At 40.9% G+C, this 26,726-nt stretch overlaps 3 protein-coding genes across 9 annotated transcripts in view; 1 reads left to right on the top strand and 2 right to left on the bottom strand.

Moving 5' to 3' along the window:
• MAST2 (microtubule associated serine/threonine kinase 2) overlaps positions 1-26,726 on the top strand; it is a 216,021-nt gene that overhangs the window by 7,883 nt on the left and 181,412 nt on the right. For 3 of the 7 annotated variants that reach the window (XM_053950715.1, XM_053950716.1, XM_053950717.1), the window contains exon 2: positions 3,167-3,293. Coding sequence is in view for 3 of the 7 variants with exons in the window: in XM_053950714.1 (XP_053806689.1) it covers positions 23,448-23,618 (171 nt within the window). In the remaining 4 variants the exon portion in view is untranslated. Of the gene's footprint in view, positions 1-3,166; positions 3,294-23,341; positions 23,619-23,832; positions 23,892-26,726 lie in introns of those variants that run through there. The other 4 variants (XM_053950714.1, XM_053950719.1, XM_053950713.1 and 1 more) reach the window with 2 other exon arrangements.
• On the bottom strand, positions 2,304-13,037 carry LOC128792372 (riboflavin-binding protein). The gene is made up of 5 exons (XM_053950722.1): positions 12,884-13,037; positions 12,071-12,170; positions 10,849-10,977; positions 6,381-6,492; positions 2,304-2,722 (listed from the first exon to the last, which is right to left on the bottom strand). The coding sequence occupies exons 1-5, from the start codon at positions 13,020-13,022 to the stop codon at positions 2,471-2,473; spliced, it is 732 nt and encodes a 243-aa protein (XP_053806697.1). The 5' UTR covers positions 13,023-13,037; the 3' UTR covers positions 2,304-2,470.
• Positions 22,076-23,180, bottom strand: LOC128792371 (uncharacterized). Its single transcript, XM_053950721.1, has 2 exons — positions 22,708-23,180; positions 22,076-22,591 (listed from the first exon to the last, which is right to left on the bottom strand). The coding sequence occupies exons 1-2, from the start codon at positions 23,004-23,006 to the stop codon at positions 22,273-22,275; spliced, it is 618 nt and encodes a 205-aa protein (XP_053806696.1). The 5' UTR covers positions 23,007-23,180; the 3' UTR covers positions 22,076-22,272.

The raw sequence follows: 26,726 nt of genomic DNA, 5'->3' as shown, positions 1-26,726 counted from the left end.
TTCCTCAGATTGGTGTAGGAATTATTTCCCAACTTATTTCCCAAAGCATTTGACTACCATTGTGACATTTTAATAAAGATCTTAGTAAAGTCTAGTGTCTTAGTCTAGTGTCCCTAACTATGCAGGCATTTCAGTGGTCTGGGCCAGTGTGGCTCTAGAGGCAGGACATGTGCTTTGGGCTGTAATGCATAGAGGCATCTACCTAATCAGGCAGCATTAGCTGGGGATGTCTGCAGCCACCAGTAACTTGGATCTTTCTTTTCCCTGGTTACCTTCACAGTGTATTGCTGTGATCTGTTTTTTAGCTGTTTGTTATTTTTCATTTTACTTTACTTGAGTTATCCTAGTCTTTCTGTAAACGTAAAATACCCACTGATAGCATTTCTGAGTATCACAAAGGTTGTTTAGGGTGTAAATTACTGTGTATATAAAGCAACTAGACAGGCAAACGTGGCTCAAGAAGATTGGCATATTCATGTGAAGTTTTTGTAACACAAGTGAGTGCAAAGCAATGAGCCTGAGAGCTAAGATCACTGTTCACACCTGTGGGACCAGGGAGCTGTAGAGTGGAAAACTGTCCCACAAGGACAACTGACTTGAATTTTTGTCCTAGAAGAGAGATGACCTAGAGGAAATATGGTAGCTCTGCAAAATTATTTGGGTCACAAAAGAGTTAAATGGTTTGCTTAGGGTGGATCATGAGTCAGTGGGAAAGGTATGAATAGGAGCAAAATGATCTTTCTTGGTCCTTTATCTTGCTGTAGGACCCAATGTTCTTCAAAAGCATGCAATAACCAGTCTTATGGGTCGTCCTGAAACGAAGCATGGAGGAGTTGTTTGTTGAGAGTGGTTTCAAGAGTAATTTAGTCAGAGCAAAGAGAAAAAAAGTGGAATGGGATGAAAAAGAGCAGAGACACAGGCAGGAACAATTATGCTATACTTAACAAAAAACATGAAGAAAATGTTTGTCCATGGTGATACAGAAAAAGTTGGTGTTAAGGCAGTGAGAGGGGATAATTAATTCTGGAATTTTGAGCATAGCAAAATAAAATGCAAGAAAATTTCTGCTCTGATTCAGGTGCAATAAAGGACAGGAAAGAACAGAGTTAGTGAAATAGGGGGAGAAAAGGACTATCAGAGCTTTACAGAAGACTAAATTCCTGTTCTTTCTTTTCTAACAGTAGAACTGACAAATTGAGTTAGCACAAAATACAGATGTGGCAAAGTATCATTCTGAAAGCAATTCAGTGCTGGTAGGAATTAGTCCATTGTTAAGTGTACTGAGAAGCTGGTTGGAAGCAGAGCATGACCTAATGGGTTTAGCATTACTTTTGCAGCTGTGTGAAACCATTCCAATAAATAAACAGCTCAGTGAAGAAAGTGTGTTAGATTTTTAAGATTCTCCCAATTAAAGAGGATGTGCCAAGTCATTGTTTTAACTCTGGAACAGATCCTTAAATGCTGTAAGGCAACCAGATCCTTTGGAAGCACCAAGATGATGCTGATTTTCACAATTTGATAATGTGACTCTCAAATTCAACCCTTCTCATGGTTTCTGTGGTGATGGCATTGCAAAAGGCTGTACAGAATGGCACAGACCTGTCCACTCTGCAGTGATGTCAGAGGAAGTATGGATGCATAACTGAAAGCAGGATTTTGTTCATCTTTACCTGAAAAATCTCTCTGGGACAGGTGCAGATTTTTAGTTTGACTGTAACAGTGATGCTGGGAAACAGAATTACTGATGGGAGAGACCTGGCAGGAGCTGTCCCTGACACTTTGGTTTCTCAGAGATCATTATGTTTGGAATAATTCAGTGGGAATAATTTCACTCAAAATTATGCTTTAAACTGATATTGTAGGAGACTTTTCTACTGCTTTTGCTTAAGGTAAAAGTCCTTTGCAACAGACTGTGCATGCTGTGTACTGACAATATTTGGATCCAGGGATTTATGTACACTATAAAGCCTTGTTTTTAAGATTCAAAATAAATGCATTTTCAGTGGTCAGTAGCCAGGCTCCCTGACCTATTTCTGCCTGAAGATTTCTTCTTTATCTGAGCACACCCAGGCACAGAGTAACTCATGACAGGAGTGCTGTGTGCCTGTGGTAATGAAGTGTTTGGATTGAAGATTTGGTGCATTATTGGCAGGCATGACCTTCCAGAGGTCTCTAGTTCTCACTGTTCCACCTTAAGTCAGCAGGGGCTCCCTGTGCCTCTTCTCTTTGAAAGTCAACCCCTGGATGTTTCCTTCAGGCTTATAGCTGTTCAGTTCAAGTCACAAGATTACACCTGTGCTAGCCTGCCTGGAGCTTTGTGATGCAGATGCAAAAACGTCAGAGAAAGATTAATAGAACCAGCCATTGATTTATTATGTTCTAGAAAGGAAGGGATAAAGCAGGCTGGCATGATGCCCCAAGCCCAGGCTGCACGATGATTTCTCTTGTGCTGACATACATCCACTAGCATTTATCTTGTCTGTTCACCTTCCTTTTGCTTTAGTTTTTCAAACTTCAGGAGTTTATTTTGGCAGGCATGCTCCTCACTGCTACTGCTGCTGCTGCTGCTGCTGCTCGAGCTTTCCTCTGAGCTTTTGGAGAGGAGATACTTGATTGCAATCGAGTCCTTCTTGTTCATTTGCAAGCAGAGGCAGGAGGATTCGCTCACCTTAAATGACTCCCCCCACATACTCTGGCACATGTCAGTTCCATTTGCATACATCTGTGGGTCAAATATGAAATGCCTCAATTACATTTAAACAGAATTGAATTAACATCAGTTTGAATCAAATTGATAAACATTTATCACTTTTTAAAAATTGGTACCAGGATATAAAAACATCGTCTGGAGTAATTTACTGTCTTGTTTTGTGCTATGCTTCATCTCTTCTGAGATGTCTGAAAATGTTACCCAGTTCCACAACAGGCAAAAGTAATTTGCCTGTTTTGAGAGCAAGTGGTTACACCAAATTCAGGGATCAACAGCTGCCCTTTGTTTCTACCCTGGGGCTGACAGCCCAGCAGCTCTCTGGGGCTGACAGTTAAAGCTGTGTGTGAGAGCCTTTACATCTTGTAGCATGTCAGGACACTCTGACATGCCTTGAAATCTGAGTAGTGCTGAAAGTGCCAGATAGTGCTTTGAATACAGGAATCTTTTTATTTACAGGCCAGAGACGGCCCAGTGGAGTCACAGCTCCGAGGGATCTCATTGTGTCTGCTGCAATGTACTTCATGGCCGGGCAGGACCTCACAGGCAAAGAGAAGAGACATAATTTAGCAACTGCCTGAAGAAAGTAAGTTTTTGTCAAGCTTCCAAAGTGCTTTTTCCAGTGGGGCAGTGGCCTTTCTGGCTCAAGAAACTGCGAATTGCAGCTTCTTGTACCCTTATCAAGTGGAGCTGTTCTGTTCTTGCTACTATAGCATTTTGTAAGTCCTGTGTCATAGGACCTGTCAACCACACAACAAAGATGCTGCTTGTTTGCTGAGCTCACATTGTGACAACGTTCTGCCTGCCCAGCTTGAGTTTGTCTGAAGAATGTTAGCTTAAGAGTTAATCATGTTCAGACACAAAGCAGGCAGTATGTACACTTTATCTTGCCTGCATTTCTTCCACATGTTTGTGGTTGAAGTTCAATCTTTTCTGTTTCCGGAAAGGAAACTTCAGGTACTCCCAGAAGCAAAGCTAAGAATGAGATTGGAGATGGGAGTGGTGGCAAGAGTAGAAGCCTTGGAAATGAAGGAGTAGGAGTGTTAGAAACTGAAACTGTGGGCCAGGCAGCAGCACCACTGGGTTCTGTTGCTGACTGATTCATCTTGACCACATCACCAGCATCTCTCTGATGGAATCTTTGTTTTATCTGTAATAGTACAAGTAGTCCTTGCCTGTGATGCTGATTCCTACAATGTTTATCTTACTGCTGTAATTCCTGGATGCTTTGCTGGTTTACCACCATTACCAGCTCATACAAAGATCTGACACTGTGAATCTCAGAGCAGTCTTTGTGTTGGGATAATTCTGCATGGAAGCTGCTCTGTGTGGAAAAAAAAATAATACAGATTTAAGTCCATTATACAGAAGTGAAATTTGGTATATGTAGTCTTCTGTTCCAGATATTTTTGACAACAAGTTCTTCCCTGTGTCCCCATGTGCAAAAATTATGTTGTCTTTTCCTTAAAAAACTATCCTTTATGAATAATACGAAGTCCATTTCAAATAGCCCCAAAGACTCTGTAGTCTGTAAAACAGCTTTTCAGCTCATATAATCTCTAGCCAGGGCTTGCACCATGGATGCTGCAGGTGCTGGAGAAGGAGTATGGAGGTTGGATGATGCACTGGGAGCAGGGTCAGAAAAGGAAAGTTCCTCCATCTTGTTTTTTCCTTGTGTTCTCAGGGCAGGCAGATTTTAGCTCTTTCTTTCCCACTATTCCTGTGATTTTAAATAGCATTAGATATTTTCTTCCAGCTCCTGTGCAGTTCTGAATTTCTACCTGCTTTTAGCTAATCATTCCAGAAAGTATTAAAGCCTGTCACATAGCTTTGTTTAGGTCTTTATGCAAGAGACATGTATACACCCTATACTTGTGTCCCACAGGTTCTGTAATGTGTTTGTGCTTTTCTACTTGCCAAATTGACAATTTTATTTTTACCTTCTCCCTAATTCTGCTTAAAGATCATAGGATAATCAGAATGCTGCAGCAAACACATGGAGTGCACAGCCTGTTTCCCCAACATGTTCCTAAATTACTGCAAAGGATTATGACTCTTTAGTTTCTTGGAAAATGTCCTAGTCTGTGCAGTAACTTGCTTGGGGAGCGCCCAGCTGGGAGAATAATGACAAGGCTAAAACTGGCCATGGTCAGTTATGCACCCTTAATATTCAGCATTTTTTCTTCAGCAGTTGTCCCAGATGGGCCTTAGAACCACTTGCATACATCACATGTAGGGCTGCTGATTGCTCCTCTGTGTGCAAAAAGGAACTGTCAAAAGTGCTCTGATGTGTGAGAACTCTTCCATGAGTTGAGTCCAAACCAAGGCAGTCTAGTGATTGTGTATCATGTAATCTTCATATGGGAAATGTGTGTTTTTTAATTTCTCTGCAGAAATTTCATCTTTATGATTACTTACCATGCAAGCCTATTTGTGGTTAAAAACATGGGTAGTTTAGGGTGTGGCTCCATTTAGTTAAGGAATAGCTGTGCCTGGCTTCAAGTGATAAGACCTCAGAATTTGCTGCATGTTTTTTCCTGCAGATGGTATATTCTCTTTAAGAACTAAGTGCAAGGGAACTCAAGGTTAAAAACTCCTATCTCTGAAGCAGGGACAATTTGAACAGAGACTGGAGATTATTTATGGAGATTATAATTTTGTTTTTCACTTCATCTGGAACTACTGATGATTTAGCACATCTGGGAAACTAAGCTGTAAGTTTCCACAGTCCATTTGGTTTTGGCCACCTTCCTGAGTCTGCTGATTAGTGTCACTTTTGCAAGGCAGACAGCAATCCAGCACAAACTGGACTGTGTTTTCCACTTATATCAGTTGCTGAACTGACTTCTGGAAGTACATGCACTTGAATTGAATTCAAATTAATGAATCTGCAAACCTTAGTACTAGTCCCTAAGCACTTCACCTAAATTTTGTTTCCTTCTTCAATTTGGTTAGTTTTTCATGGACTCAGTGAAGTTCAACTGTTAAAAATATTCAAATGCACTTTTGAATTGTATTATATCTCTCTGATGCTAAACTTACTTGAGTCACTAGAAAAATCCTACCTGACTCTGGAAAAGTCTGTAGACCAGGTTCCAGGCACCCTTGCTCCTGTAATCTTGTCAGTTCTCATTTTATACAGTTTTGCTCATGAATTAGTTATCCCAACCATTAAACATTCTCAGAAAGATGGGATGGAGAAGGACAAGGTAAAATAGAGAAAAGGGCAAAGATACCCAGCAGGAAAGAAAACCTTAAAAATTCCTCAGTGGTTTGGGAATTCACATTCCAATTTAAAAAGACAGAGGTGTGTAGAGCCCCATATTGTGTAAGGAACCTTATGAAATGCATCTTAGTCTCTCTGTATGAACAAAGTTCATTTATCTTTTAGTTTCTAAATCCCACTGGGTTAAAATATCAGTGTTTCTTGGACATTTGTTTCACAAGTGGAATGAATAGTGATTAATTAAATGTATATCTACCTACAGTGAGGGCTGTACATAAAAATGAATGTTTGAAAATTTGTATACTTAAAAAGTCTGATGTAGGAATGGCTTGAAAATGTTGAAGTAAAAATAATTCACCAATGGCATTTTACTCCTGTATACTCAGGGAAAAAAACCCAAAACTCTTAATGCCATGTTCTCTGCTTCAGTTGATCAGGTTTTCTTACCTCACGGTATGGAATACATTTATTCTTGCAGTGGTTTTCTCCACTTTCATCCCAGTCCCAGTCTGTCAGCCAGTTACGAACACATATGGAATCATCTTTGCAGGCTTCATACCTTCATGGAAATTAGTGTGGAAGATAAAGTTACTTCTCTCACATTTTTCATTGGGCTCAGATTCAACTCAAAGAGGTGTCCAGGGACATTGTTAGTAACGTGGCGTGATTACAGTGCAGCTTAGCAACAGATCTTCAAGCAATGTGCACATTATCTTAGCTTGACATGTTCATAAACTCTGAGCTGCCCAGGAAAACCTAAATTCCCATGAAAACTAAACAGTTCACTCACTACCTTTTATACTGACAGACTTAGCAAAGGGCTCATGTTGTGGGTGTTTTCTGCTTGGTTATCTGATGTTTCTGAGTGGAGGAAATCCTGGGAGGGAGAGAGGGAGTTTGATGAATGCTGCTGTTCAGTATCATAACAGAGCATAGGTGTACTAAGGGTGAACTGTCACTTGAAGGAGATGTGGGGAAAGTTTGTATTTATGAATTTACAAATTAATATGGTATTTACGAATTATGGATAGAATTATTTATGGAATTTATGAATTAATATAGTATTTACGAATTAATATGGGACAAGAAGAATGATGTTTGCCAGGCATGAGGAATATGCATTGAAATAAGGAAATTTCACAAAAACCAAAATAATATAAACTAATAGGCTGTCAGCCTCAGAATGACATTTTCAAAGAAGTTAAAAAGAGAAGGAAAGATAAGAGTCCTATATGATATTGGTCTAAAATCTTATATTTTAAGTTATTTTTAGTTTGTAAGTGGTAATGTAGAAAAAAAACAATAAATGGCCTGGAATGAGTAGAGTTCTGGCTGGTCGATGTGATGAGAGATCTCATGACTTACCATTATCCTACATCATATCCTCCCTTCCACTTCTCTTTTATGCTGTACTTTTTGGCTCTTACCTTTCTTAAGGACTACTTTCTGCAAATCAGTTAACATCTTCTTAAATTTAGTCTCATTGGCTTGTAGGACTATTCATACCAGTAACAGAGAGTGCCAAAATGAGCCACAGCTTCCAAAAAGTTAATGTTTAGCATGGTATTCGTAATTAGTACCTTTGGATAGATTTTCTGTTTGTCATTTTTAATCTTCAGGGTCATGTTTCAAAACTATTTTGATATCACAAGGGCTGCAGCCTTACATTTTAAATTAAATATGTGGGTTGTCGTGTGGTCATGAGAACTGGACATTGCAGTAGATTTGCAAATGCAGAAAGGTCAGAAGATGCATATCTGCAGTATCTTCACACTGGTTTTCTGGGCTTTTTGGAGGGAGAAAAAGCAATAACAGATGGAAGGTAACGGGGGCTTGAAGTAAACAGCTCAGGGTCAGAAGACATGTACTCTCAATGGGTTCATCCCTGAATCTGCTGTCAGAGGTAGGGGCTCTGCTGGAAATAGAGGCTAAAATTTGAGAAATTAATATCCATGGTATGCATCATGGTTGCCTCAGGAATATGAATAGAATATCTTAATTAAAGTGTTTATATTTTTATTCACCATTATTTATTGACTCGTCAAGATGAAATGTTTCCTAATCACGATTATTACCTGATTGTGGTTTGGTCTATAAGCAGGTGACGAGGCATAATTCCATTGTCAGAAGTTTTTCTTTATTCCAGTGGAAGTAATTATGAAGTCAAGTTTATGAAAAGTCATGATTTGTGAAAAGTCTAATTTCTGCAGTCCAGAAACCCATAAGTTGTTTCTTCAAACATTAACTAAATGTCAGAAACATAAATACTTAAAAGATCCTCCCTGAACATATCAGTTCCCTATGTATAATGAGCAGGATATTTTTATTTTAAAGCATTTTTCCCTGTCTTTTTTATAATTAGCTTTTTCTCTTTTATAGGACATAGGGCCCTTTCACAGGTGAATGAGAAAATGACTTGTACATTGGGCTCTTTCAAAAGCAATAGTTTAAGGACTAGTGAGAGCAAGGAATCCTAAAACAATAGGAAGAAAAGGAAGGCCCCAAGCTACTCAGATGAATTTCTTTTAAATTAAGTCACTGCTTATTCAGAATACTCTGCACATTTTTGGCCACAAAGACATACAGTATGCAGCAGGCACACTCACAGTATGTAGAGAAAGTAGGTCACATCACCAGCAGTGCTACAGCATGCTAAAGGGCCTCCAGTGAATAGAACATGAAAAAATGTTACTTTAAATCACCAGAAAGAGTGGGAATTCTGTCCAGGCTCTTTTCTAGCCTGAGGCCTTAAATAGGGTGAGGGAATGTGTTTGACACTGGCATTAGGCAGGCACACAGACCAGCATGCAGGGTAATGGGCCATCAGTACATTTTTGATTCAGGCCAGACATCTGTGACGCCAACAGGAGCAATAGATCATTGCTCAGGACTTGTTCAGAGTAGATCCTCTCTCTGCCAGGAGACTCTATACTGGAAAAGGGTCCGTTTTCCTGGGCAGCAGCTCTCAATCACCCCATTGTACTTTCCAGCAACAAAAGTTAAAAGTACTGTTTACCTGCAGGTTCTGGAAGTGCCCAGGGAGCACTGAGGATTTTGCAATGTAATATTGACCTACATGATCTACAATTGACCTACAGTGATCTACACTTTGGTATAAATCTCATATACACTAAAGCTGGCTTAAACTAGTTAATAGATGCAAACTAAACTTACAGCACACACACATGTTCTTTTATCTTTACACTTCCATTCGATATAACAATTTAGTAAAGACTTTTCATGCTACTTGTTTTGGGACAAATTCATTTAAGATAATAGTATTCTATCATTTTCCCCATTAGGTCTCTTCTAGAGCTCACTGGCAACTCCAGTGCTTTAATTACCAAATGCAATATTTGGTAATTGGTTCTGAGCTTTAAGATTCAGAGCACTGAGGGAAATTCAAGGTCTCAGTCTTTATCTTCAAGGAGGTCAATAATCTGGATTCAGTTTTGAAGATTACAAAAAACTTAGCAGGGAAGACTGCACGTGACAAATCTGTTCCTGAGGCACGTGTAGTTTCCTGACACAGAAATAAAATTCATTGCTAGAGAAACCTCTAGGAAAGCTAAGAAATATATCAGCCTTTCTCACTCACTTCCATTACAAATCCAAGCTATGCTTCTCGTTTCCTTCACTGGCACAAAGAAATGGAGACATATTTGAAGACAAATCCTACCAGAATTCTGCACTGCATACCTGATTTTGCCCTTGGAGGTAATTGAAATGGATCCACATGTCAATAATATTCAAGTTGTGTAAGCCCTAGGGAAGCAGGGCAGAGAGTAGCTCAAGAGAACCCTATCGTGTTCTGTATTTTCTGTACTTTTAAGAAAAGTTCTTTTATGGCATTTTTAGAAGTACAGTAATGGTTTTCCATGATTTTCAGAGTGGCCTAAGGGATCCAGACAGTCGCAGTCCATTACTTTCATGGAAAGCAAGCACTTATAATCCTATAGTGTGAACAGAGCCTGGGGTATTTGTGCTTCACACACACATCCAGACAAGTTCCTCCAGTGCCTGGGCACAACCTTCATAAGGTGCTGACTGACTTTATGTGTCCCATGGTGATGTTTTTAAGATCCAACATCTCAAAACAGGGAGGGAAAGGAGAGAGAGAGGGAGGGAGAGATATATGCTGGATAAGTACCAGTGGAAAAATGTCAGTACCCTACATGGACATAATTCTTCTGCCCAAGACTAAGGACAGATGGGTGCTGGGTTGTCCCACCACATACCTTGCACTCAAAAAATAATGTGATTCTCTGATGCTGTGTTTTGGGAAACAAAATTCAATGCTATTATGCTGCTCATTGCTATTAATAATTTTAGCATTAGTTGGCTGCAATTGTCTCTGATATTTGGGCTTTTAGAAGAGATTTTAGAGAGTGTGATGATAGAAGGGATAAGGTGAAGGGTGAAAAATTAGGGAATGAAGCTAATTTGTAACAATTATTAGTTGAAATCCCATGAGTTGATGTCTTTCCTGATTTTGTAGTGCACTTTATACATACAAATCAAATATATCATATCATGATCAAGTATTCAGATTGAAAATGCTAATTGCATAAATGATACTTCACAGACATGGACTTTTCAAAGGGTGGGCAGGCCCTTGCTGCTGCCAGTGCCTGTCAGTGTGGCAGAAGCTTCTCTGTCACAATGCCACTGCACTGCATCCTCCCCCAGAGCAGGGCAGTGCTGTCCCTGAGTCACTAAACTCATCTTAGTGTCTCCATCCTGCATTCACAGCCTGTGTCATTATTATTTTGGGGGGCAGTAGCTTAGCAGAAGGAAAAGCAGAGATGGCAAGCAAGAAATTCAGAAACAGAACAAGAGAAAAGGTGGCAACACCACTGAATCATGGGCATATTAAAACTAAATAAAAATACTTTCATTAAAAAGCTGAACCTACCAGTCATCACAAAAGCTTTGACACAATGGAACAGCCTGGATAGCAGCAGTGTCATTGGGATGGATCCAGCGAGCAGCATGTGGAGAACACCGGTAAAAACACTCGACTTTCTTTGTGAAATCTTCACAGCTGGGGTGGATGAAAAAAGCCACAAATAAGCCTATTTCTGAGCATCAAGGCTACAGCCTCAGTTTTCTAGGCCTGCTTTGATGTGGATGCAATACTATGGATTAGGAGAAAAACACAGAAAAGCATCCTTTGGCCCTGTTAATGCCTAAGTTTGAAACTCATTCCTCTGGCATTGTGTACAGGCTCTGACCGTGCAATTACCACAGCCAGCTACAACACAAATGATTCCATGCATATTTCAGCCCTACTTGTGTAAGCTTTCTGTAAACTTTTGAGGCCTTGACTTTTTCTGGCAACAACGATTCCAGGCAATAATAAAATGTAGTTTAAAACTATAGTATAAAACTTTGTCTGTGCTGCAGCCTCATGATTTCACTAATCTTTAGATTTTTCCCACAGCCCAGCTGAATTTACTTAAAATCGCATCCTGTGCTGCTCTCCTGGGAGTGGCAGGCAAGAGCTGTTACTTTTTCACATCTGTTTTTGCTTAATTGTTTTGTACTTTCATCCCTTTATTTCTCTAACTTGCCATGTTTCACAGCTTTAACATCTAACGGGGTACTAAAAATCTTAATTAAGGAGACATTTTTCATGGTTGCAAAACCCACGGGACTACAAGAATTTTTGTTCTAAATTTTCAGCTGTTTCATTTCTGGACTCCCGTGCTTTTTTTTGGTGAGATTTAGTCATCTAGTTGATGTCCTTTCAAAACAAAGGAAGAAGCCTGGTCTCTATTCATTACAGATCACTCTCACTGGTGGGTGATGGTTGGAGAGCTACAGAGGTGTACAGTTGTTGTCACCTACTGGGTTTATGACTGGTTTGCATTGCTAGATCTGGGTCTATACTGAAAGCAAATTTGAAAAAACATAACTCTGTCTTGAAAAAATGGCAGAAATAGTGTAGACTTAGGGATTTGTAGGTTTGTGTGAGAGGAGAAGAGGAGTCAGAGGTTGGTCAAGTATAGAGAAAAGGTGATGGGGAACTAGGCTGGGTGACATCTCTAGGGTAAGCTAATGTCCATCAGCAGCTGGTGGCTGCTCCAGCCCAGATCTGTGGAAGCAGGACACAGAAAACATCCAAGCTGACTTACGATTTACTGAGCTGCCCACATCTGTTCCAGTAGCTGTTGCTTACTTTAATTACCGGGGAATGAACCAATTGCTCTGTGAAGTCTGCATAGCAACAGGAAGCTGTGGGGAATAAAACAAAGATCTTGCAATAAGTGTTCCTTTTTAACACTGTACTTGGAAGACACAAAATGTAAGATGAATCTGGTTTGAACCATAATGTGATAAAGTTGCTTAGTAGTAACTAGAAGATGTACTCAAGCTCTAATAATTTTGGATGTGAAAGTGGCAGTGTAAATGCTAGGTGAGGCAGACTGGCATAAAAAGTGCTTTGTCAAGTCCCAAGAATTTTACCAATGTTCAATGTGGTCAGATGCCACATCCTGAGGGATACTAACTTTGAAAACTACCAAACATTAAAAGAAAAGAGTTGAAGAATTTTAGTAAGTACTGTACTTTGGTTACAATAGAATTTTGATTTCAAATGTTTCCATTTGGTGTCTGCTACAATTGATTCTTACACTTAATTACAATAAACCAAAATAATTTTTGCTGTAAACATTTTTAAGCAGATGGAACTACAAGAAAGGCAAACTGCAACAGAATTTTGAAAAGAAAATAAATGAAGTCAATGAGAGTTTTACAGCTGACTTTGTTAAGACCCAGAATCTTACTCTTAGTTTGCACGCAGCAAAATGCCAATGAAGGAGGCTTTTCAAATACAATGTACACTGCTTCTTAAATATTTTTTAGAAATTAGGGGAACTGCCAAAACAATTAGTGTGTACAATGCTGTACTTCTCGACCATTTTTGGAAAAAATTAAACCACTCTTACATTTAGAGTAGAGAGTGCACTCTTGCATATTTGGCTCAGGACCTGGCTTCAGTTTTTGGGTGTCCCCCCCCAGACATCCATATTTTTGGCAGGTGGATGATGTTATGACAGCAAGGAGGGTGATAGCAAACCTCAGCATTGTTCTTCAGCTCTTTTTCCTGTATGGAGAGAAGTCTTTGTTTACATCCTTTATTTCTAGGAGAACCCATAACATTAAAAGGAAGGATTGCATTTAAAATACTATATATATAATCAAATAAAATATGCTCAGCAAAGATGCACACAGAAATACTAAGACACATTCTCCCTTCCTATTTGTTTATAACTGAACACTTAGCCTTCTGTTACATATTTCTGAGATTTGGTGGCTAGTGATAAAAGTCATCAATAATTCAGGCTATGTATGAAAACATGTTATAATTTTCAGTATTTAAGAAAATTATTTTAAATTTCTTCCACTGAGCTGAATTATTTTTAAACCTTCCAACAGACATTTGTATGTTTCACTAGGTTTGAAGAAAATATTGATTAGTTCTAAAACCTGAAGAGTTTTTTTGCACACTTGGATATCACACATTAAATACAGCTGCAAGTGAGATAGTAGTGTTCATCACCTCAGCTGCATAAATCACATTGAATACTTGCCTTTGTTGAAGCGATGCTAATTTATATTTAAGTATCGGATCTGTTATTTTCTGCCTCTTTTGTAGAGTTTGGTCAAAAATGCAAGATAAAAATGTTTTGTCTTTATGACTCAAATTTCTGTAAACACAGGCTATACATTAATCACCTATAAAGGTGAATGTAGAACTTGTTACATAAATCAATGCATTATTCTTTGTACATGTTATTAATTTAACCCTTCATTCTTTAGTTAAATATTCCTGTTAACTTTTTGGAATAATTTTGCCTAAATAAGCACTGCAGTTCTTCTATGTACCTAGACTTTTCAGATGTAAAGAAAAATTTATACAGAAGAAAAAAATTATCTCTTCAATTTCTTAATAATTTCTCACCTCTTTTGCTTTCCTTCTGGGTGATACTTCTCTCTGGAACAGGAACACAGTAAATTGCTTTTCCCATTTTCCACTTTATATACACACCATCTGGCATCAGTGCTCCAGAACTTGTTTGCCCTGGAAGAGTTCCTTGACCCTTTGGAATGCTAACACAAATTTATCTCAAAAGCAGATGCAATGACCAGCACATAATGCCCTTTTATTGCTTGCAAATGTTGACATGATAAAGAGGAAAGTACAAACATGGGTTAGAATTAGAAAAACAATAGCTCTCCTATATTTCAAATGCCATTAACCTCCTTCCTGATTTTTCCATGATTCCTTGTATTATTAATTATTAAATTAATTTCTACAACAGTTTCATGGAGCTCTCACCACCAATTCAGGCTTCAATAAATTCAAGACATTAAATGTTTCTTATTTCAGCCTGACTGGCTTGATTCTGACTAATGACTTGTCTTGTTACTCAGTAATTTTACTACATTCCCTGGAAGATAGTCCATGTCTCCTCATTCCCACTTCTTTGCTCTCTTTTCACAAGATCCCTTCAAAATCTGCTGCTGTTCACCCTGGTTGCTCTGTCTGTTTCATATGTACTTTACAACTAGTCTCACAAGCACTACAAGAAATGGTTAATTCTACCACTGTTAGTGGCCCCTGATGGGATTTCATTGGGAAACCTGCTTTCTGCAAAGAGCGTTTGCATCTAAACATAAACCAATGGTTAAGGTAGATGTGGTGATGATAAGTGGTTGCACTCATTTTCACAGGTTGTCTTGCTGTACTGTAAAGACCGGCACCCCTCAGTACCTTGCAATTATTAATATGCATAAGGAAAACAGCATCTGTTGGTTTTGTGTTTTAAATAGAACACTGATTTGTCAGAAAATAATCTGAGGCCATTATCTACTAATGTTTTTTTTTTTGAAAATACAATCATTGGCACAGTAGAAGTGTGCTATGAGTCTCAGTGTGCAAAAGCACAAGCACGATAATAAAGCAATCTCTACAAGCTGTAAGCACTGATTCCTATTCTAGCTCTAGTAAATGCCTCAAGGTGAAAATCTTGCTGGCCTAAAAAGAGCCTTTTCCAGATCAGTGGAAACTGAGCAATTTTCATGCTCCAGAATGAATTTAATTAAGGCAAGTTTAGAGAATGAATTTAATTAAAGCAAGTTTAAAAAGGCATAAAGTAACTATAGGAGAAAATGAAGTAAATCTACTGGCTTATTACCCATGCTTTCACCTCATGTGGCTTGATCTAGTCTTGGCTGAAACTCACGGGGCTCCTTGCTGCTTTGCAAAGTAAAGGATTGGTGTGTGCTGCTCGGCACTCAGATCTGTGTAGTCATATGAAATAAAGAACAAGGTATAATATGAACATTGACTTTCAACCCTGTGAGGAGTGGACGGGCTGGCCAGCCTGGTGAAAAGCCCAGAAACAGTCCATGCTCTGCTCCTTCTTGCTTGGTTTGTGAGAAATACATGGACACTGGTGAGGTGTCAGCATGCCAGGAGGTTCTTGTAATGCCTCTGCTCACTGAATTGGCATACAAATTATATTAAGCTATAGGAAACTGGGATCGCTTTCAGCCTTTGAGTATGAGCCAAATGGGACCGCTTGCTGGGAGATTAGGCAGAGTTTCTAGCAGCAGGAAGGAAAATTGTCATATGTTTGTGATTTCCCAGACTTGGCTTTGGTTAGCAGTACATGTAAGCAGGCTCAGGCTAAGGAGCTTTTAGTGATGTTGGCTATACATCATCTCCTGAGAAGTGAATCTCAATTCTTCTTTTCTAAAAGTATTCTCTGCCAATTGCTTTGTCTGATGTCTTATACTGGGAAATTTGTTAAAGGAATTTTCTTACCTCTTCCTATACTTGAAGGAGTCATTTACCTTCATTTGTTAAAATTTAACTTATTTTAAAGACTACTACTGCCATTTCATTTTAACTTTAATATCAGTACCCTGTAACTTTTATTAATCTCTTCAGAAACCTAGAGTGAAAGCATGGATGATGTTGAAGTATTGCCACAGACAACAATTCAGGCACCACAACAACAAATTATTATAATGTGATGATCTAATTGATAGTGGCCAATGGTGTTAGCAAACCCACAAACACTGCTATACTAGGTCTCAAGAGTCATCTACCTGAGCAATTTCCTTCTGGCAAGAGCCACTGGCAGAAAATTAGGGAAAAAAAAGTTTAAAAAATAGAGTTTCTCATTTCCCAGCTTCTGGCAATCAGTTTAGTAACTATGTGAACTGACATCTCGTAACTCAACAGAGTGATTCCTGCTTTGTGAGTCAGATCTCTCTAATGACTGCAGGAAGCTTTTGTGCTTTTATATTCTTGGTAACTCTGCAAAGCCGATGTGGTTTAGGGAAAGATTGTTTGTGCTTTCAACCAGTGACAATTGCCAGATCCATTTCACTTCTTGGCACCCTGAAAGTGTAACAACAGTGTGACTGGAGGGAGACTGAGTTTCAGGAGTGTAAATTAGAGCATTTGGCCTGTTACAGCTTTATTAGACATGGCAATGTCTGCTAATGAAATTAATCTGTTTGTTCCTCATGTCTCAGTGTGAGTCTCCATGCTCAGAGGTTGGAAGCGTTTTTCTTGTTAACTGTAACAAAAAAATGTAATTAGGAGAACAGGTTGTTGTCTAATTTAGTGAAGCTCCTTTAAATGCAAAACTGCATTTAAAGTTGCAACAATAAGATGTTTTTTGATGATCAGTGAAGTACATAACCTGGCCTTTCATTACATTAGACTTTATAACTGAGAGCTTTTCTTCACAGGTCCTGGTTGAATGTATCATGTCACAAGTCAAGCTGAATGCCAGGGGAGACACTCCAGATGGACTCAGTCTGGCACTTCTTACTCTGGAGAAAAACAGCTGAGGTCAAATCTTAATGCTACTGAATTTGAGGTGTGATTTGTTTCAGTTCACTGATAGGATTTCTCCTATTTTTTTTTCTTGGTATAAGGAACAAAGTAAGGCTTATTTGTTTTATTTGAGTACACAAATGTTGCTGAGCTAGTTCTCCAACAGGGCACAGGAATGAAAAAAGCACCAGTAATTTTATGTAATGAAGACAGTGAGTCAGCGATGGATAAAAAAGCAGATATTTTAATGAATGGTAGGTTTAAAAAGGAATCACAACCCAAACCAACAAAATTAGAATTGTAAAAATGTCATTTTAAGCCCCATGTTAGGCTTTTCAAAATTAAAGGGGACAAAACCCTACTTATTTCAGCTTATTACTGAGTTGAAAGCACCTCTTGAAAGGATAACAGAACGCTCTTCCTTTGCCCTAGTCTTTCATTTGCCTTTCACATTCTGCTATTCTGTTACTGTGGGGTTTCTTGAACCACTAACAACTACTGTTAGTTTTTCTGCAAAGAAGGGTTTGGATACCTCCTGTCTGGTGTGAAGGGGACTTTCACAAGTGAAAAAGAAAATCTGTGTCCAATTTGACCTATACTCCAGAAATAACCAGCTGCAATTATGCTTTGAATTTAGACCATTAATATTTAAACTGAATTTTCTACATCAGTTATGTAGAAATCACTTATGAGTGATGAATTTCCTCTTAGGGGAATAGCAATACATTTTGAAAAAAATTTACACTTGTATTATGGGTAGTTATTTGAATAGAGATAATACCTAGATGTCCCTGCCTAAAGTTGTGATGTAGTGTTTTAAAGTACTTGGTGCCATTACTGGATTCTGGATGGCCACGTCCCACAGTCCCCTCTGTGCCTTGATCCTGTACTACCCCTTTCCCTCCATTGTCCTGGCACAACTCACATGGGATTGTGCACCCAACCAGATGGAGAAAGTGATATAGCAAAAAGAAACCTAGTGCTCCCCTTGCCTCCAGTATTTCTGTGTGAATCAGTTTCAGTTTATAGCACAGCTGAAGAAGAATTTTATTGCTGAAAAGGGTGGTATCACACTGAGAAAGACATGTGAGAGTAGGACTGGCAGTACTTTCAGTCAGAACTGCCAGCCTCTGTGCCCCACTCTGCTGACATTCTGTGCTGGTTTTTTTTTTTTTTTTTTTTATTGTTGTGTTGAACACCTTGTAATAAAAATGAAGAGCTGGCAGGTCTATAGAGAAAACAAATAATGCAAGCACAAGGTAACAGTGAGATCATACTGGTCAACATATTAGAAGGCAGTGACTGGAAACCACCAGATGAGTCACTGCTGAGCTTTTCCTGTTGGCATCACCGCAGGGATGAATGTTAAGGAGGACACGTTGTCGCTGATGAATGCCTCCCATACGTGCCATATTAGTCCTAGATAGCTTGACTCATTGTCCTGTGATGATTCTGTGGTTAGAAAATTGACCACAACACTCATGAAACAGGTGTTTTTTCGTCCAGTACCTTGTTTACATTGTCATCTCTCTCTCTGCACCCCTCAAATGGCTCTGCTCTCTGTTGTATAAACCAAGACTTGATTTTGCTTCCAAATCCTTCCTCAGTTATCTAGGCCCTCTTTGACTGTTCTCTTTCAACATAGACACCTTAAGTCTCTCAAAGTATCCCAGTACCACCCTTCCCAGCACACCTGTTGGATTTCCACGGCTGCTGTTTTGTATTTGTCATCTTCTGTTTGGGAGACATTTCCTTAAGTAACAGTAGAACCATGTTTAATCCTCCCCTTGGCCCTTCTTAAATCTCATCTTTGTTTGGGTGCCAAAGAGAGGGTGACAACAGTTAGGATCCGAATCCACTCATGCTGGCCAATCTCTCCCCCTTCCTAATGTGCTTCTCTTTTTGGACCTTTCAGAAATACACACAAATATATGTATTTTTGTGCTATGTAATTTGTCCTCTGTTCACAAACAGGGGTAGCAGCCCTACTCTAGCAATTGCTGTACAGTCAAGCCCAAACTGACAGAGAGCAGCACATTCACTGGTCTCTTCCTCCATTTAAAGCTACAATGTGTTTGATGAGCTTTTGGAGCTAAGAAGTGCTGTTAACTTAGCTATTGCACTAAGCTCTCCTGATACTTCACAACCATAATTTTTGACTTCTACTACATATTTTCATATTTTTATCTTCTACTTCCTTATCAGATATAAATATGATACCTAGAACAAGGTTAGAGCAGTGCAAAGCTGTCACTTTTGACATACTGCATCACTGCAAACAAGGATACATGTCTTTCGTGGTATATGAAGAAGGAAAACTATTGGAAAGCAAATCATATCCAGTTATGACTGGAATTTTGTTATATCTCGATCTAGTAATTGCCATTCATATGTCTGCTGGTTTACTTCATTAGTCTGTCCCTAAAACAGACTAATAGTAGTAGTTTCCAGTGAAGATGCACTAGAATAATATATGGTATAGTACACTTTAATGGAAAAAAACTGCTAGTAAGAAAGTTCTTGCTAATCCTCCTTAAGTCAATGCTTAGTTTGTGCCTTGAGGCATGACTGTTTAAAGCCTTCCTGTAAAAAGTCCTCCTGTAACTATGAGTATTTTTATTAATTACACAAATGTCTAAAATGGACCTTTTTGACCCTGGGATGAGTTCAGCTGGTCAGAGCATGGTGCTGATAACACTAAGGTTGTGGGTTAAATTCCCATGTGGGCCATTCACTTCAGAGTTGGACTTGATGATCCTTGTGGGTCCCTTCCAACCCAGAATATTCTGTGATTCTCAACCACCGGACCTCACTAGATCCATATGATGAGAAATTTTGCCTAGGTTGTGTCAAGGTCCCAGACTTACTAATTCTCCTGTGTTCTTTTGGAAAATCCTTTGTTTCCTTCTCACCACTTCCCTGGAGCTTGGGGGTGCTGATGGGGAGATGCACTCTGTGGCTGCACTCCTGTGCTATGCAGGCAGCATGCATTGCCAGCCTGGCAGGGCTGGGATAGGGATTTTGAACTTTGCTGAACGAAAGGATGCTTCATTCTATAAAGCATAATGGGTTAGTCTCAGTCAAAGCTTTGCCCAGCACATCTTGCTGGCTCCGTGGGACTTTGTTACCTGTATTTTTTTTTTTTTTTTTTTTTTTTTTTTTTTTTTTTTTTTTTTTTTTTTTTTTTTTATGGTGAATATTGAAGAAAGAATGATGTCATATGCATGGAGTTGGGGAAACAAGCAGGAGTCAGGTGATGATGTGCAGCCTGTTAATTACGTGTCATTACTGACATTCTGTGCAGGTACAGCATCACATGCCGCAGTCCTGTGCCTCCTGCCTGACTGCACATTGCCAATTGCCAAACATTAGTATTCCGGTGTAAGCCCAGAACTTGTCTGTGAATACCATTAGAACTGGGTCACTAACAGAAGGTGTGTGACAGATTCACATGCAGAACAACCAAAGCCATTTCCTCTGTCTTGTACAGAGCGCAAATACTGAGAGGGAAGGCTGTGTGTACAGTGTGAGTGGAATGGCAAATGACAGGATGCAGTGATAGACTTGTTTGATGGCATTAGTGATGCAGTTCTGCCTTGGAAACAGTGGAAGCAGGTGATCAGCTGGGCTATGTGTGGCACTGATTTTGCCAAATGGTCAAATTTAATAGGGATTCAAATGATTAAGTATTTCATTTTGAAGAGGAAATTCTCTTGCTCAGCAGATTGACTTCTACTATTTAGCATTTTCTATTCTGTTTGGAATAAAGAGGTTTTAACCTCATAGCTTCAGTCTGCATATCTCTCTTCCAGCTCCAGGAATTACTGCTGTAGCTGTGTGCTAAGCAGTCATAAAAATGTTGCAGAGGAATTTGTCATTCTAGAAAATATGGAGTGAGTTTGAGTAGACTGTGTTTTGCCTTACCAAAGTCCCTTTAAACCAGCTAGAGAAGAATGGAAGGGAACTTTTCCTGTCAGTATCATTCCAGCTACCTTCTGAATCAGAAGAGCATGCTGGGACCTTTTTTATATGGGAAAAAAAACCAAGGTGGAAACCAGGGAAAGGAAATATCTGGAACTGCAAAGAGAAACTGCATTAGCTGAGTGTGAGCACACAAGCTACACAGACTCTGGTGCCCTGCTCTGTGTTAGTCAGTGTAGATAACATAAGAATCATGCCCTTTATAAACCTTTATTAATTACTGTTCTGTCTCTTTTAGATATGACAAAAGATTTCTGGAGACAAACATCATGAGCCTAGATGTAGCACCACACCATGCTCTGCCTCATTAATCTGTACTCCTTTTCCCTGCCAAGCCTCTCATGATTCGTTCACTTTTATTTAAAGCTGGGAAAAAGAAAGTTCAGAAAACTAGCTCATATGGAAAAGAAAAATCAGGTCACTCAGACTGGTCTGCAGATTCAGGTCATATTCAGTGACATGTCTAAATGGAAAAAAAAAAAGGGAGAATCAGTAAAATGAGGAGTATTTTTCCTATTCTGTTAATATGAAACCTCACCGTTCTTTTGTTTCAAAAATATTGGAAAGACATTTTGAGTCCAAAATACTAAACGGAGAAGGAAATGAGCCAGAAGCAAACCAAACACATTCTCTTCACAAATAAAATGTCCTATTAACTCCCAAATGGCTTTTTAATTTGGAGAAATGAAAGATATTAATTTTAAAATTAAAATACAGAACCAGAAGGCAATTATTTGCAATCCTGTCTAAAACGAACAACTGAAGATTTGTTTCTAATATGTTTATTTGTTTAATATGTTAGACAGGTAATGTTATACACATCCTCATTGTGACTTTTCTTCCTGTGTGCATGAATTCCTTGCTGGCACATGAAGCAAACAGGTGTGAGGCAGAGCAAGGCGTCCCACAGCCCATAACCAACAAACAACTAATTGGCATCTATGCTGCAAGAGGGCAAAGATCCAGCCAAATTATGATGAGGCACTGTGCCATCCTAATAGACTCACATTAACAAGGACGCCAAGATTCCATAAATTTGCATTATTTACATTTAGTTAGAGCAGGATTCCCAGCTGGGAAGTTCCACATGGTTGTCCATCCTGATCATATACAATTATGATGGAAAAGACCTCTCTGACTAATCCAGCATCCTGAAATAGTTTTCAGCAAGCATTTAAACATTAATAATTACTTAAAAATGCTCCCACTCTTCTATCTCAATAAATCGTAGGGAATATTTTTGTTGTCTTTGTACAAAATGAATAAAAAATTTATCCAATTAGATTTCCTGGTTGAAGATGTATGAGCCTTTTCAGCTTGGTAAAATGGAAAAATGAGTTACTTTTTCTGCAGGAGCAGCAAGATTCCTGACTTGGTAATAGCGAAGAAAAAAACCCAAAACTTCTAAGTTGCTTTTGTGAAAAATGAATACAGAAACTGGTAACTTAAACCCTCAAGAAATAATTTGCAAAGACAAAAATGCCAAGAGGGTGTGAACTATTGAGATGAAACACAAGATGGTGATATTCTCTTACTACTCCTTGAGGTAATGAATCTCTGAATGTTTGTCTTTTCTGCTAAGATGGTGAATGACATCTTAATCCACACCCTAAGAAGTGGAGGGGCACAGCTGGTGAACATTCTCCTGCAGCTCGCGGTTCCTGTGGAGGGGTGTGGAATGCCCAGAGGTTCTCCACTCACCTGGGCACTGTGGGCCTGGGGCTGGGATCCCACCGTGTCTTGCTGGAGGAGCTCTGTGGCATTTTTCCAATGTGACTGTTGATGTGTAAAACCACTGGGAAGGTCCTGCACCCACCTGAGATTTTCACGGACAATTAAGAATTTATTGACAGGGAAGCTGGGTTGTGCTGGACATCTGAGCTGATCTCGGATCACAATCATAGGGACAGAATGACGCACAGAAAGCTCTACCTGAATATGAGGAAGAACTTTACTCTGTGGGTGACCACACACTTGTACAGATTGCCCAGAGAGATTGTGGAGTCTCCCACCCTGGCGATGTTCCAGAGCCGTCTGGATGCCATCCTGTGCCTCGTGCTCTGGGGCGACCCTGCTAGAGCAGGGAGGTTGGAGCAGACGAGCCACGGTGGTCCCTTCCAGCCTGAACCGTGCTGTGACTCTGCGATTCTACAATTCTGCCAATCGCAGAATGAGTCAGGCTGGACACAAACGCTGCCCTCACGCCCGCGCGACACTCCCGCAAGAGGCATCCTGATCTCACACCTCTCAGCCTGCTCCTGAGAGGCAGCCCTGGCACGGGCGCAGAGGCTGTTCCGCCCGGCAGGGCCAGCGCCGGCCGTGCCGGCCGTACCCGGAGCGCGCCGCGGAGCCTCCCCCGGGGCTTCCGCACCCGCCCGCCCTCAGCGCCCACGAGTCTCGCTCCTCCTCCCGGCCGCGAGCCCGCTGCTCTCGCGATAGCGGGCGGCGGGCGGCGCGCGGGGCGGGAGGGGGGGCGGCGCCGCGGCGGCCGCGCTCGCTGACAGGCGGCGGGAGCGGGAGCGCGCGGCATGTCCGCGCCCGCGCGCCCCGCGCGCAGGTGCCCGCGGCCGCCCCGCCGCACCGGCGCTCCGTGACCGCCGCCCGCCATGGGGCCCCGGCCGTGCCGCCGCCGCCGCTGAGGAGGAGAAGGAGAAGAAGAAGAACCCGCCGCGATGAGGAAGGGCCGCTCTCGGGGGGACAAAGCGGCGCCGCCGCCGCCGCCGGCGCGGAGGGAGCCCGGGCGGGCGGTGTCCGGCGGAGCGGCGGAGCGCAGAGCCGCCCTGCTGGGGGGCGGCGGCAGGAAGGAGCCGGAGGACGCCCGAGCCGCGGGGGCGCCGGAGCGGGTAAAGCCGGGGCGCGGGGCGGGGGTCGCCGTTGTTATGGAGACGCGCCCCGCGTGGCGGGGCCGGTCCGCGCCCGCCCCGGGCCGGGAGCGCGGCGCTCCGGCGGGGGAGAGCAGCCGGGGGCGCGGGACGGGAGCGGCGGCGCCCGGCGCGGCGGCAGCCTCCGAGCATCCTCGCACGCTCCGTGCGCTCCCGCAGGTAGATGCCCCCAGAAGAGCGAAGGGTGGGAGCGGTGGCGTGTCCGTGTCGGTGCTGACGGCGTGGCGTGAGCGAGTGAGTGCTGCGGGAGCCGCGGTGCCGGGAGTCTGCCCGCGTGCCGCGGAAGGCGGGGGAGGATGCAGTGAAATCGGGTGTGTGCTGTGTGCTGGCTGGTGTTACTAATCGCAGAGTTCATCTTTCTAGTAACCCTCTGTAGGTCACTCCTAATCGCGATGATAATTATGATGCATTTTCCAGCATTTTAGGTCTTAATTCCAGAAGTGGTTTGTTTAGGAAACACACCGTACCTTTGCAGAGACTTGAAAACGCACAGGCTTGTTACATGTGAGAGTGTGTAAGTTCAGTATGTCCACTTTCATGTCTTTCATATCCCCAAAAATAGGATCTACTGATTGGTGCTTTGGATTACAAGGACGAGGGACCCTAAACCAAAGTTTAGGATCATCAACACTTTGGTTTTGTAGTCCTAGTTTTACAAGAGATAAAAATGGGAGGTGACACTTTGCAGTGGAAAAATGTAGGTGACAACTCATGCTATTTTTTGTTTATTTGAAGAGAAGGAGAAGGTATCACAAGTGTGAAGATTCCTGGGATGCAGTAATTCATTGCCCTGTTTTGCCATATTTTGGAGCAAAGAGAAAGCCTAGGTTCTTTGTCAAAAAGGTGTTTTAAGTTTACGTCATTGTTGCAGATACACAGGTTTATGATATTTAAAAAATAATTTCTTAGTTTTTTTCCCCTAGAAAAGCTGCATCACATTGCCTTCAATTATAGGAGCCTTGGACTTTGGCTTTGACTAGTGGTTATCTCTTGAATACAGATTTATCAGACTTGGCCCTTGAAGAGGAGACCTCTATTATTTTATTCTCTAGTGCTTTGTTAAGCCAGGTGGTTAAGAGGGGCTTAACATCAAACTGCTTTTGATGTTTATTCTTTCCTGAAACAGCTAAGGAATGCTACAATCTTTATTCAGGGAAAAAAGTATCTAAAATCAGAAGAGGTCATCCAGTATCTTCCCAGCTGTCTGTGAAATGAGCAAATTTGTAGAGCAACCAAATGCAGCAGCAACGTGTTTGTTGTACTGTTTTGACATATTGTTTACGATATTGACATTGAAATTGAAGGAAATTATTTCCATTCTTGGTAGTGTGAATGAAACTTACAAATCATGCACACAGAACATGCTATGTCTTGAATAATGTATTGAACACTTGGGCAGTTCCACCGAAACAACCCCAGTGCAGCAAGACAGGGAAGGCTGCAAATTCAGAAGTGTCAGTTTTTGAGATGCACAAGGCTTTTTAATGGGAAATAGTGCCAATTTGTGTTTAACTTGGGCTCTCTGACTAGGACCTGAAGTGACTTGTAAGAACAGATCTTTGTGTGCTGGCAGGTATTCGGTGTGATGGAGGAGTTTTTCAGCTAAAGTTAAGAAAGCTGCTACTCAGCCGTGTGTGAGATACTCCCCAAACTTCTAAGGAGAAGCTCTCATCCCCTTTCCCCTTTTGCCTTTCATTTAAGGTTTTGTAAGTGTGGTAAACACCTGCAAATAAATGGGTGTGTTGGACAAATGTGACAAACAGTGGTTCTGTCTTTAAATACCAATAATTCAGCATTTATTTAAATGTTGTGGTTGGTAGTGTGCATGTGGTAAAAAAGGCCTTCTGAGATGCAAAAGACAGTGAGATACTCAATTTTCACTGATCCAACTTGTAGTTTGACAAGCATTTCCTTTGGGGCCCTTCTGATTTAAGTAGCCCAGTTGTTCCCAAGCCTGTAACGTGCTCTCAACAGTGCCAGTGCAACAGTGTGCACAGCTGCAGCCAACCATTCTGGATTAAATTCAGATCTCTTTGTTTGCTATACATTTGCACAAGTTTGTGGCTGGGAGAGGCCAAGCTACTCCAGTGTTGAAAAAAGTCTTTATCAAACTGTGACTGCAGCAGTTAATCACTGTACTGAGACCTTAAGGCCTTTGAAAATCTGGTTCTTTGCTCTGCTTGTAGTTCCGACGTGCGCACGATTAATGTTTGCGCTTTCTCGTGCGTTATGCAAGAATTAAGAATGACTGTACTTGGGCACATTAAAGATCCCTCTCGCCCAGTATCCTGCCTCTCCCAGCTGCCAAGAACAGATGCTTGGAGAAGAGTACAGTGTATATTGAGGAAATGCCTCTCCCAGCCTCCAGTAATTTGTGGCTCATAGGTTTCCTGAACCAGAGGTGATATTTGTTTTTAGAGCCCCCAGTGGGTTTTTTCTTCTATGAATTTGTCCAATTAGTGTTTGAAGCCATGTATGCTTGTAGCATCCACAGCATCCTGTGGCTGAGTTGTAGGGCTTAAACACATTTTGTGTGGAAAAAACACTTATTTTTGTTTGCTTTTAAACTTTCTGCCTGCTTGGTTTCATGCCTTGCTTGTTCCTTCTTGTATTGGAAGAGGGTGAAAAGGAGAATCCATGCTATTCTGTGTGCCTTATGGGTTGATGAATTTTTCTTTTATTTACCATCCCTTGCTTGTGACTTTTCCAGAGTCATTTCAGAAGGAAGTTACTCTACCCCTTTCATTGTCCTTGCTGTCTTCTTTGCACCTTTTGCAGGAGTGTTCCTGATTGGAGAGAGTGATGCAGGAATCCAAGGAACAGGGTTGGGTTACAATAACCAGGACCAGCTACAGTATTTCAGCATATGCCACCCAGTAAACTTCCATGGCATATTAGGTGTCATTCTCTAATCTTCTGCATGCTTCTTCTAGACAATCTTTAAGCATTGAGTTGGCTCTTCTGTGGGACTATGATAACTTCAGTCACTCTTTTAAGTGGTAATAACTTGTTCAGAATTTGTCATTGTGTACACATTTTTTGTAATATTACGCATCATTTTACATTTAC

Source organism: Vidua chalybeata, chromosome 9 (assembly GCF_026979565.1).
Source record: "Vidua chalybeata isolate OUT-0048 chromosome 9, bVidCha1 merged haplotype, whole genome shotgun sequence".
NCBI classification, from domain to species: Eukaryota; Metazoa; Chordata; class Aves; order Passeriformes; family Viduidae; genus Vidua; species Vidua chalybeata.
The sequence above is the reverse complement of the archived record's forward strand: the minus strand, read 5'-3'. Positions and strand labels throughout refer to the sequence as shown.